This window comes from Hylobates moloch, unplaced genomic scaffold (assembly GCF_009828535.3).
Source record: "Hylobates moloch isolate HMO894 unplaced genomic scaffold, HMol_V3 SCAFFOLD_6, whole genome shotgun sequence".
Taxonomy (NCBI): Eukaryota; Metazoa; Chordata; class Mammalia; order Primates; family Hylobatidae; genus Hylobates; species Hylobates moloch.
The window spans coordinates 130,697,005-130,709,498 of NW_026652281.1; the positions used below are offsets into that span (position 1 = coordinate 130,697,005).

The 12,494-nt window shown below is 40.9% G+C and overlaps 1 protein-coding gene across 3 annotated transcripts in view; it reads left to right on the forward strand.

The window, feature by feature from the left end:
• The window catches only part of GRIA1 (glutamate ionotropic receptor AMPA type subunit 1), a 323,093-nt gene that overhangs the window by 166,067 nt on the left and 144,532 nt on the right, over window positions 1-12,494 (forward strand). For all 3 annotated transcript variants that reach the window (XM_032158439.3, XM_032158438.2, XM_032158437.2), the window contains exon 5: window positions 578-631. In XM_032158439.3, the coding sequence (XP_032014330.1) occupies window positions 578-631 (54 nt within the window). The remainder of the gene's footprint in view (window positions 1-577; window positions 632-12,494) is intronic.

Sequence of the window (12,494 nt, forward strand, 5' to 3'; positions counted from 1 at the left end):
TACCTATCTGATTCGGGGAGGAAGGCACAAAATTCAGAAAAAGAAGAGCATCTATATATGGTTCATGCAAGGAATTGAAGGTGAAGTCATCCACCTACCCATCTGACCATTCATCCACCATCCATCTATTAACTCATCTGTCCTTCCAATCAGCGAATATTGTCATGACAGATTTCGTGCAACATAAAATTCCCACCTAAAGAAGAATCTCCACATACAAGGAAGGTTTATGAAAGAAAGAATGCAGTGAGCATTTCAGATGGGTCCTTAGGGTTACAGTAACACCACTCTACCGTTGGAATCAGACAAAACTGATTTCAAATTCTGTATCTGCCACTTAGTAGCTGTAAGATTACAACTTACAGAGGTTATACAATAGACACTTCATGCCTATTGCTTATTTGTAAAACAAAGATGCTAACAATGCCACCATCATTGGATGGCTGGGATATTGTAGTTCTAGTGCTTAGGGTAGGGCACATTGTAAGCACTCGATATCAGCTGCCATTATTACTGTTGTTGTCATGGCTTTAACTGTTAATATGATTGATGAGTCTCCACCTATTATGTTTTGTAGATTATAAAGCTGGAGAAGAATGGCATCGGCTACCACTACATTCTTGCAAATCTGGTGAGTAGAGCACTGCAGGCTCTCAGCTCAAGTCCTTTCCAGGTTTGGGGCCCTACCTTGCTTCTGTGGTCCCTGGCTGATGTGAACTGAGTAGGTGGAAGGGGCAATTCAGGGCTGTAATAATGAGTCTTGGCAATACTACATTTTTATCTTCTCCACTTCCCACTCATCAAACCACAACACACTGTTCATGAACCTCTAACCTTCCTTGGAAGAGAGCATACTGGTGGGCACAGCTTTATTATCTTCACAATTCCAGCTTTAATTGGCTCTGCCCCTTGGCAATAGGGACAAAATCACCACATCTTTGAATTAATACAAGATGTCTTGATCCTACTGGTTTGGGCCCTCTATTTTGACCCCAGTGATAGTTTTACTTCTTATAAATACATTTACATCACAATTACACTAGTATTGACAAAATTTTAATCAGAAACAACTCCCCAGCATGAACAATATTATGTCCATTTAGTTTATATTGACTTTTCTATATAGCATAGATAAGTTTGTTTTAAAATATATATATACATATATATGTATATTTGTTTTAATGTACTACAGATCATTGTATTGAGTGCTACTGTTTTTTATATTACAAAAAAACTCATCAAATCATTTTTTGTATGTATTAAATTTTACCTAGTAGCACATACCATTATGAGTTTTCTTTTGTAACCATTATTTCTGTCAAGTCTATTTTTTTCTGGGTCATGTTTTGCACCGCCACCTTTTTTAGCATGAAGTTTAATTCTTCTAGCTTTTCTATCCAAAGCCAAATGTATTTTTATTTGGTGTTTAGCCCCATTTTTAAAGGCTTTATTGAGACATATTTTATAAAGCGCACAATTCATCCATTTAAAATGTACAATTAAATGGTTTTCAATATATTCACAAAGTTATGAAACCGTCACCACGATCTTATTTTAAAATTCTTCATCACCCCTAGGAGAAATCCCTTACCTATTAGCAATGACTCCTTATCATCCCCCAAGCTCCTCCAGCCCTAGGCAACCATTAATTTACTTTCTATCCTTATGTATTTGCCTGTTTGGAGAGTGTCATATATGTGAAATCATACAATGTGTGGTCATTTGTAATTGGCTTCTTTCACATAGCATAACATTTTCAAGGTTCACCCATGTTGCAGCATGTATCAGTACTTGACTCCTTTTTATTGCCAAACAATATTTCATTATGAGCATATACCACATTTGCTTTATCCATTCTCCAGTCAATGCACATTTGGGTTGTTTTCACTTTTTGGCTATTATGAATAATGCTGCTATAAAACATTAGTGTACAAGTTTTTCACTTTAATATATACCTAGGCATGGAATTACTGGGTGATATGATAACTCTATGTTTAACATTTTGAGGAACTCCAAAATTATTTTCCAAAGTGGCTGCATCACCCATCAAATTTTAATCAATAACAAATTTTTCCATGTGACAGTTTGAATGATGGCAAGTGTCTCTTAATGATAACTACTTCTACAGTTAATTATCCTGGTCTGTCTTTGCAATTTTCCATGTTTCCATTAAGAAGTGGTTTCTAGCTTTTTATCTATAACAAATTTTCAGGTTTTAACTTACTTAACTGAACATATAACTGGCTTCAGTTTTAACCATGTTATTTTGTGTTGATTATCTCTATGAGCAATATTAATTGAACAAAAGATTAATATTTGTTACTCATTTCTGGAGTAAAGTCCGTTAGTAGAAATAAGGCAGAGGGGGCATGAATCTGAAAATGTGACCAAAGCATCCTGCCTAATCCATAAATTCTGTCCCTCTTTCTGACCTGGTATCCAGCCTTAGATAGATCCCTGCCTTACTCTTCTTTCCCCTTCTTCAACTAACTTGTCTTGGCAATATTTCAGAGTCAGGACTTGAAATAAGAAGGGCTTAGGGAGGTAGGTTAATTTAGGCCCAGCTGTTAATGGATAAATGTATTACCTTTCTCAGAGGTATTTGCATTTTAAATGAGGGTGGCTCTCCAGACACTTCTGGGGAACCAAGGGTCTCACCCTCCAAAGACCATTTGCAAAGATGGAATTTTTGACTTCGGAGTGAGTAAAGCCCTTGACATCCCTTGACTCCCAGATCCTTAGTGCTAGAGTGGACTTAGGAAGTCAACTCCGCTTAAACCTCACTTGTTTATAGGGAAACAACCAGCAAAGGGGTGTGACTCGGCCAAGGTCACACAGTGAGGCAGCACTAGAGCTAGGCCTGTCACCAAGGGTAGCAGGCAGTATTCAGGCCTTTTCTATAACTCCGGGTCATCTCTCAGTGAAACTTTGTAGGCACCCTGCTGCTTAAAAATACACAGAACAATACATAGAACAAGAATACACAGAACAAGGGTGGGGATAGGCATAATTACCTCTCTGGGGTGAGATAGAAATTGCATACCAGTGGCCTTAGAGACACTGAAAGACCCCAGGTAATTACATTGCCAGCCTCCATCTCTTGCCAAGTAACCCCTCAGTCACAGCATCACCAAGTCAGCCTCTTGGGTTGTTGTATCCTTCTGATCTGCATTTTTCTTCTTCTGACCTAATGAGCTCTCAAATGCTTACAACTGCCAGCTAATAGGATGAAAATTGCATATACCATCCAAATAAAAAAGACTTGCATGTTCCAATAGATTAGTTGATAATTAGGCTTCAAATTACTAATTAATTCAGTTTGAAACAGTCGAGTATGTGGTGTGTTTTCTTCCCCCTTCAGAGGAATAATGCAATTTATAAGATGATAATTTTTAGAATTTCTGCCACATAATTAGCCTACTGCTGCATGGAACTGACCCCACTCCTTTGGAATGTTTGTGATTAGGGTGTAATTATAGAGTTAGAGACCAAGGAAGGCTTTGAAAGGTTTAACAAAAGGAGGGAGCTACACTTTTATTTTGCAGTTCTTTCTGTCCCTGTCGAATGCATGAGCTTCAAAGTAGCCAGCAGTATTCTTTTAGCAGATCACTTTGGAGGAATGCTTCTGGGGTTCAAATAGCCACCTTTGAAGGGCTGCCAGAAGAGAGGAGGGGAGGAGATTGTTGGTCAGAGAAGAGAACTTATAGGCAAGGAGTCAAAAACAACAACAACAACAACAACAAAACAAACAAAAAAAACCTTGTTTTTTGTCCAGGTGCCACTCTTAGCTGGCTCTGTATTCTTGGACAACTCTCCAACCCTCAGTTTCCTCATCTGTCAATTGAGAACAATAATTCCAACTCTACCTACTCATAGTGTCACTGGGGAGACCAAATATGTTGCCAAATGCCACCATGCTTTAAAAAGTTAAAAGTGTTCTGCACAAATGGAAAATTCTTACTTCATATATTAAATCCGCCCATCTGTACATATTCACATATGGTGTGTATGTACATATGCATATATATGCTTGCATATATATGCTTGCATATATATCCATATTTTATAGGAGAGAGATGTATGTTTATTTCCATAGCATTGGTGTGGGCATAAGATGAACTTGAACCATGCAGAAATTGGAAAGCTATGCCACTATCTCTCACAGAGGTGCCTGGGTCCTGGAACGCACAGGTGCTGAGCCTGGCTGCCAGTGGTCCTCCAAACCCTAATACTGACTGTGCAATCACTCCCTGCTCTGAGACTGTGGGGAATGCAGACATCTGGCAGCCAGAGCCCTCCAGAGTTGTAGTTCTTATCTTTGTGACTCACCAGAAACAAATCTTAGACCAAATGAGTGTTTCTCAAAACAGAAGATCTATGGACCTCTGTAGTGTGTCTGTAGAGCCAGTTTGGAAAATGTGGCACCAACAAGCGAATGCTTCAGTGCCACTGTGATTGCCAATATGAGTACCTAAACCATGGAGTAAATGGTCAGATTGTTATATTGGTATTTAGAATTTCACTGGAATAAAAGCACATATTTTTAAACTCTCATAGAGAACTAGAAGATTGGGAGAATTTATACAGGGTTCAGCAGACTCCTGTCTGAAAAATATTGAATTTGTTGGACAACATTGACCAGCGTGAACCATATGGTACCTTCTAGAGGAGTAATAACAATAGTAATATCATCAATCTTTCTCATTTTTATACCATATTATAGTTTATGTGATATTTCTATATAAATCATACTACCAGGTTTTGGATGTCATAATACTCCTATGAAGTAAACAAGGTGGAATTCATCATCCCCATTTTATAGATGTGGGAACGAGGCTCAGAGACATTACATGACTGAGCTGCAGAGGAGAAAGACAGGAACCTAATTAATGGAGTTTGGCTGTCAGGAATATGACAAAAACCAAGAGATGTGGGCATAGGAATAAGATGATCAGGCTAACCTGATGCTGAGACACTTGAGTCACTGAATTAGAATTCCTTAAACCCCTAATAAATTACAACAATAATAATAATGGCAATAACTTCTACAATTGACTGATTGCTACATTCTAGACACTATGATAAACACTTAAATGCGTGTCAATTAAACCTTCCCAATAGCCCTTGAGGTTGATGTTATCCTCGGATGAAGAAACGGAGCTTCAGAAAGGTTGACTTTTCCACAGTCACAAAACATATAAAGTGATGGAGCTGCACTTCTCCTCAAGGGCCATGGAATCCCAAAATTTGTGTTCTTACTACTGTGCCATGTGAGTGCTGAGCAGGGAAAGTTGGGGAAAGAGTCAAGAAAGAGAGGGGGTTGTCCTGGACAAGACAGTTTGCCTACAGTAGCAGCAATAGACCTGACATTCCAACCCAGGCTCTCAAATTCCCGTTGGACATCCGTCCTGCCATTTACTCCATGGTTTAGGTACTCATATTGGCAATCGCAGTGGCACTGAAGCATTCACTTGTTAGTGCCGCATTTTCCAAACTGACACTACAGACACACCACAGAGGTCCACAGGTCCTCTGTTTTGAGAAACACTCATTTGGTCTAAGATTTGCTTCTGGTGAGTCACAAAGGTAAGAACTACAACTACATTGATGGAATTGTATTAAAATTATTATTTCTAGTGTGACAAAAGCTGAGGAAGAGATGACAGAGTTAACCCATTCCAGGTCTTATCGGGGTACTTAAGAACCAGGACAGTCAGCCATTTCTGCCATGTGCTTGCAGATTAACTCCTGTAGATGTTAGATTGGAAGTTTTAATCTATTTGGCAGCTATTCCAAGCCCCCAGCCCCATGCTGCTGCTCCTCTGCTGGATCAGCCCTGAGCAGAAACTGTTCTTTAGTCTCCTTGCTCCCCTATGGTGATAAATCTGTCGTCTCCTTCTGCAAAGCTGAGCTCATCCACTTTCTTCAGTGCCTCTCTTCCTGTTGGCTCCGTACCTCACAGTCATGTTTAGTTTCTGCAGCTTCTGGTTAGGCAGGTGGTATAGTAGTTGGGAAGAGTGGCTTTGGAGCCAGTTCTGGGTTTGAATTCTGACTTTTATATTTATTAGCTATGGAACATTAGTCAATTTACCTACCTTTTCTGAGTTTTTGTTGCCTTATTTTTAAAAAAGAGAATGATATTATGTACATCCTCATAGGGTTTTATGAGAACTAAGTGAGATCCCTCAACGGTCTCGGAAACGAAATCACATCTACCTGTTTTATGCTGCCATAGCCCCAGATATTTTTTCACTTACTATACTTGAGATTAGATAACTGATGCCTTCCTCCCTGTTTATCTACAAGCTCCTAGAGGAAGGATTGTGTGTGACTTATTCTCTGTTGAATTCCCAGGGCCTGGCAAAGTGAGTTGCACATAACAGGTGTGCTTTAAAAAGTCAATGAATGAATGAATGAATGAATAAAACGAATTCCTGGAAAATAATGTCTGCACCTACATATCAAATGTACTTAAAGGCAAAATCTTTTAGCACCTATGCTAAAAGAAGTAGAGGTAGTAGGAATATGAATTTAGTTATGAATATGCAAATAAGTAGTTAAAGACAGGCCTAAGAGGGCTTCTAACCCACTTCATGTGTAGAGAGCCAGAATCTCCTCTACAACATCCCAACAGAAACTCAGCCATCTGGCTCATGCTTGAATAATACCCATTGATGGAAAAGTCCTACCTCTGAGGCAGCCCTTTTTCTTCTCAAAGGGCTTGGACGGTTTCTGTACTCTTCCTGGAACAGGGCATGGCCTGTGTGCTGCTCACCCTGTATCACCCTCTCATCTAATGCCCTCTGGCTCTTGCAAAACTTGCCTGCTGCCTTCCCACAAAGCAGCCTTCGAGTATTTCAAAACGGCTACCTTGCTTACTCTTTGGTGTTTGCATCTTCAGTCTGGACACCCCCCTGTTCCCCCAATGCCTTCTCTCAGGATGTGGTTCTTACAGCTGTCCAGACAACCACCAAACATGAACCAAGCCTGTCCGTATGCCTGATACTGCACTGGGCTCATGCAAGAAGGACTAAGAAGCATGAGGCTGAACTTTGTCCCAGAAGCAACCTGACCTTTTCTTCCAGCTAGATTAGAACATGTAAAATAATGTTCTCAAAAGAATGCCAGAGAAAAATCACAGCCTGTGAAAATATCCAAGCCTCATAGATGGCCACCTGCCCTGTCACAGTGTGGTGATCAGAGGCCAGGGAGGCCACCTCAGCTGTGGGGTGTCTGGGAAGGCTCGTGAGGCTGCATCCACAAGGCCAGCAGTCGTGTAGAGTGTGCCCTCCCCCTTGTTTGAAGAATCCAGTGGAGTGAGAGCTGAAGGGTACCTATGAAACTCATCTCACCCGGCCCCTCATTTTATAAAATGGACCCTCAAGAATGAGAGATAGGAGGTGATCTGTCTGAATTCACCCAGAAGTTAAACAGCAAAGCTGGGCTAGGATTTGGAGGAATCGCTTGCTCCTTCTTTGTGGCTTCTTTTCCCCCAACTGTATATTCACAATGTGCCCATATGCCTCTGTGTTGGGGGGTGGGGCAGGAGCAGAGACAGAGACAGAGAGGGAGCTCAGAAGTGCTTCCTCCTCCCCACTGTGCCCCTCTCAAGGACTCTCTTTGCTGATGAAGCTTATTCCAGTTTCCTCTTCTTCCTCCCACACAGCCTTCCCTCTCCCGCTCTGCTCTCACCTCACTGTTCTGTAACAGACACTTTGTGATCACCAGCGCTGACACTGCCCAGAGCCTTTGGAAGGAAAAGGAGAGTGGGTGGATAGAAAGACAAACCCCAGATGCCAAAGGATGCTATCTTCCAAGGTGATCCAAGCATCCCAGTCTAGGTTACTCTTTGTACTCACCCCCATCCTCTGAGAGAATTCACCCCAGAGACCTCTGAGATTTTCTGCCTCCCTCCAAGAAAAGTAAGATTCTTGTCCCATTTTATAAGGAGAAAAATGAAGTTCAAGTTGTTGAAAAACCTTTTGTAAGGTCATTTGACTAAAACTGGGATTCAAACTTAAAACCTTTTACATTCTAAGGATTAGGCTTGTTCTCCATTGGGCCACACTGCCCAAACTGGGGAAACCTTTGCAATTCTTAGGACTGGTATTGTAATTGAGAAAAGCCAAGAAATAAACACCTTTCTTCCTTAAACTGCCTAGGTTTGAAATCTGGCTCAGCTACTTACTAGCTGTTTGTCCATTTCAAGTCACTTCTCCTCTCTGTACCTCAGCTGTCTCACCTATGAGTGGGAATATTAATGTGGATCTCATAAGATAAAATGAGTTAATGTATGTAAAGTTTTAGAACACAGAGTGCAACAGAAGCCCAGGGTCTCATCCTAACTCTGTCACTTACTCATGACCATTTATGCAAATCATATTTTTCTGGAAGATCTCAATTTGTTCTAGAATTGGCATAATGTTTTCAAAAGGAAAAAATTCAGCAAAACAATCTTCCTGGCTGTGTGATTTAGGGGTCTAGTTTTCCTGATTGTCTTCAGTTCAGAGGTATCAAAGAAATATCTCTCAAAGCCACACTGGCTCCCTTAAGCTTAAGGAAGAGGCTGTTCTATTAATCTCAAGCACTTGGTGTTTGTATCTTTCAATCTTGCAAACCATGCACACCTCAGCTGATTTGGAATGGCCTTTTTCATGCTGGGTCAGCATCCTTTGGACCATTTCAGATATGCAAGACAGTGGCTATGATTGCTGTGATAGAGCATGGAAACTCATTGTCACTAGCAGCCTTGAAGCAAGAGGGACCCCTTAGCACTAATTTTGGCAGATGGTTGGTGAGCTATGTAACTAGAAGAGTTCAGTCCTTGTTTCCTTACCTATCCCTCTTTTTAAGACAGAATAATAGAGAATACAGTGGGAGGGAAATGGAGCTCTAGGAGACACGGGATTTTAGGTGAATACTTAATATGTGCCAAGCACTGTTCTCTAAGAATCTGACGTATAACATACTTAATCCCCACAACAGCTATAAGAAATACCATAATAATCCTTATGTTGCAGCAAAGGATACTGAGGCACCAAAAGGTTGAGTAGCCCTCCTGAGGTTGCACAGCTAGGAGGTGGAGCTGAGATTTGAATCTAGGCTGACATGCACAGGCAGTTTCTGTGACAGAGGGCAGTAACCCTCTGTGGCTCTGACTCTGAACCTCAGTACATGCGTATTCTCTGCTTAGAGTGTTCCCAGCCCTCTTCACCCAACCAGAGGCACTTTTTTTTTCAGGCTTCATGCTTTTGCTGCAAGGCCTTCCCTGAGCTCCAAGATCAAGTTTGAGTCCACTCGTTTTGCTCTATAATTACTTGTGTAATACTGGCCTTTCTCACTAGACCTTAGGTAACTTGAAAGCAAGGACCACACCTGTCTTCTTCTCTGCTACATTTCTACATATAGCATAGGCCTGATAGTGTAAAGCACTCATGAGTGAATGAGTAAATGGATGAATAAATGATTAACTAGAATATTTCTTACCTGGTTCCCAGTAGCTTTCCTATTTATCATGTTTGGACTTTCATTCTTTTTATCAAACATTCAATGGGCACCTACTATATGGGAGGCCTGTGAAGGTGTAAACCGGCTTTTCATCAAAAGATGGGTATGCTATGAGTATTTGCTTGGCCTTTTCTAGATAGGAATGTTTTGATCATGTAAAGGGTAGATGCGATTGGTTTTAAGTCCACTGGGAACTGTAGCCATAAGGGCCCACCTCATACCTGGAAATTCACTCTTGCTCTGAAATGGCCTTGGCCAGGTGTCGTTCCTGACTACAACAGTTGGGGCAGAGTAAAGATGAAAGGACTCTCTGGAAGACCATCTATTCCCAGGCCAGGTAGTACACCCATGCAACCTTGCAATCAATAGCCCAACGTGGAGTCCCTGACCTTCTGCCAGAAAGTGCCAGCATTTTATCCTAAATCCCAGGACTGAGAGAAATTAGTCTGTGAGACCCTGACTGACATTTACAATGCTTTGTCAATACTGGATACTTGTATGAGGTATGTCTGTTGGTGTGTTTGCAGATATCCAAGTGTGCCTCTCTGGTTCCAAATGTAATTGGATAAGTCAACACGAATGCTTTTTTCTTCTCAATATTTATGGTGTTTTCACTGATTTAAGCACAGCTACAATACCTTATTTAATTAGAGGGAACCAGACTACCCTCTGTGTTACCAGAGATTATACAGGGAGAGGACACCTTAAAGGTTTGGTTGGTTAAAGTGGCTAAAATAGGAAAATGTGAAGACTTTTATGCAGAGACATGGGTATTTAAGGACACAATTAAGTCTTCAGCCCAGGAGTATTCCACAAATTCACACATATCCATATTCATGCACACATACCTGTGTGATCACAGAATTGTAGATCAAAGCTGGAAGAGACCTTAAGAGAGAAATCAAGTGGCTCAGAAGTTTCCAAACTTTTTAGTTTGAAGCTCTATTTTCAAATGGAATCTTGGGGGAGAACTCTTATACATAAAACAGATAAAAAGCAGAGCTACTATGGTGGAAAAGAGAGGGTGGGATTTAGGACCCCATCTTTCTGCCCTTTCCCTAACCTAATATGGTAACTTCTAAAATGCCTGCAACCAGGAACATAGCTTATAAGATCACTGATGTAGCCAAAGTTCTTATTTTGCAGATCAATCAACTAATGGCTATACAGGTTGAGATAATTGCCCAACGACAAACAACTCACGAGATTCAAAGACAGGATTTATGTGGTTCTCCCTAAAACTCTTTTCCTGACACTTCTTATTTATGACCTGGTTCACAATAGACTACACAAAAAAGTCAGTAAGAAGACCTCTTTGATCCACAAGACAAAAGCTGAGGCTGAGTGGTGACAGGATTGAAACTTATAAAAAATTCATGAGAGGGTGAGAAGAAACTTTCTGTTCCTTCATTCCTCCACATATATTGAGCATGCACCCTGATCCAGGTACTGCGTGTGGACGCTGTGGGGGCCAATGTCCCTGCCCTCCAGGAGCTCACAGTCTCACAGGCAAGATGAGAAGGGCCCCTGCACACTCAAAGAAAAAGCTAGGAGAGGCCTAGAAGAGATAGGAATAAAGTGTTGTGTGGTTCACATTTCAAGTACCAGCACACGTTAAAGGAGCTAAGGGAAATGCCCTGATCTCATGGAAGCCTGATACTTCCTTCTTGATATAAAGATGTGTGCTGCTCTGAGTGCTTCATTGCAGGACAGGATTATCAATGAATAAATTGACCTCACTAGTGGTTGGGAGGCTTGATGTACAGTGGTTAGAAAACAAGTCCTAGAGTCTTTTTACTTGTTGGTCTCTGTCCCTCACTAGCTATACTGTACTGAGCAGGAGCTACTCCATTAATTTAAGCCTCGATTTTTTAAATTTCTAATTTGCTAATGGGAATGATAATAGTACCCACTTTACAGGATTGCTATGAGGATTAAAGGAGATAACACAAATAAAGCACTTAGCACAGTTTCTACTGCACAGTACAGGTTTGATACGTGTTAGGTACTTGCAATTATTGTTTTAGCCAAAGTCTGCCTTCTATGACATCTCCCCTTTCATTGGCTCTGGCCTGCGTTCCAGAGCCTCAGAGAACAAATCATCCATCTCTTCCCCATGACAACCCTTCTGGGACTCAAATACATCCTTCACTTATTTTCTTGGTCTTCTATACTTTTTTAGGCTGATAATTCCCACTTTTTAAAAAATACTTCTAATATAAGAAGACTTTTCAAACCACAGTTTCCTATAACTACTCTCTCTATGGAGCTGTCATCTAGGATTTTATCCGACAATTTGGGGAAACTTGGCATGTTCAATCTGTGCCATTCAGAGCATAAAGTACAAGTTCTTTGATTTTTCTCTCATCTTACCTCCTGTGGATCTCAAGGGGATGGGGTGGAGGAAGTGCTCTTTCCAGTGTCCCAGGATTTGTTTAATAAACCTTACTTGCCCGTTTCCTTGAACAATGTTAGATGCTCCTTCTTCCTTCTGACTGGTGTGGTGTCGGCACAGGCAGGATGATGAGGGCTGAACAGCTTGTATGTGACCCCTTGAAAGAATCCCAGAGCAAAAGAAATCCAGCTTTGAAGATAAACCCTTTCATCCTTCGATAGCTATGTTCCTATACACCTGCTTCGTGTTCTCTCAGGCTTCTTGCCTGACCCAGTCCGTGTATTTGAAGCAGTTCTAACACCTAACCTCTTTTGACCCAATGATAATGATAATGGTGAATGTGATGATCATAATAATAGCTAACATTCATTAAGCACTTACTATGTGCCAGACACGGTTCTAAGTGCTTAGTTTTATTAATTCTTTTAAACCATTCACCAATCCTACGATGTAGGTACTATATCTGCATTTTGAAGACCAGAGAACTGAGCCTCAGAGAGGTTAAGTAACCAGTAGACACACATAATCAGTTCTTTTGTTTCCAATTGCACGTGATAATTAACAGTCATAATGATGGCCCAGAGCCTCTTCA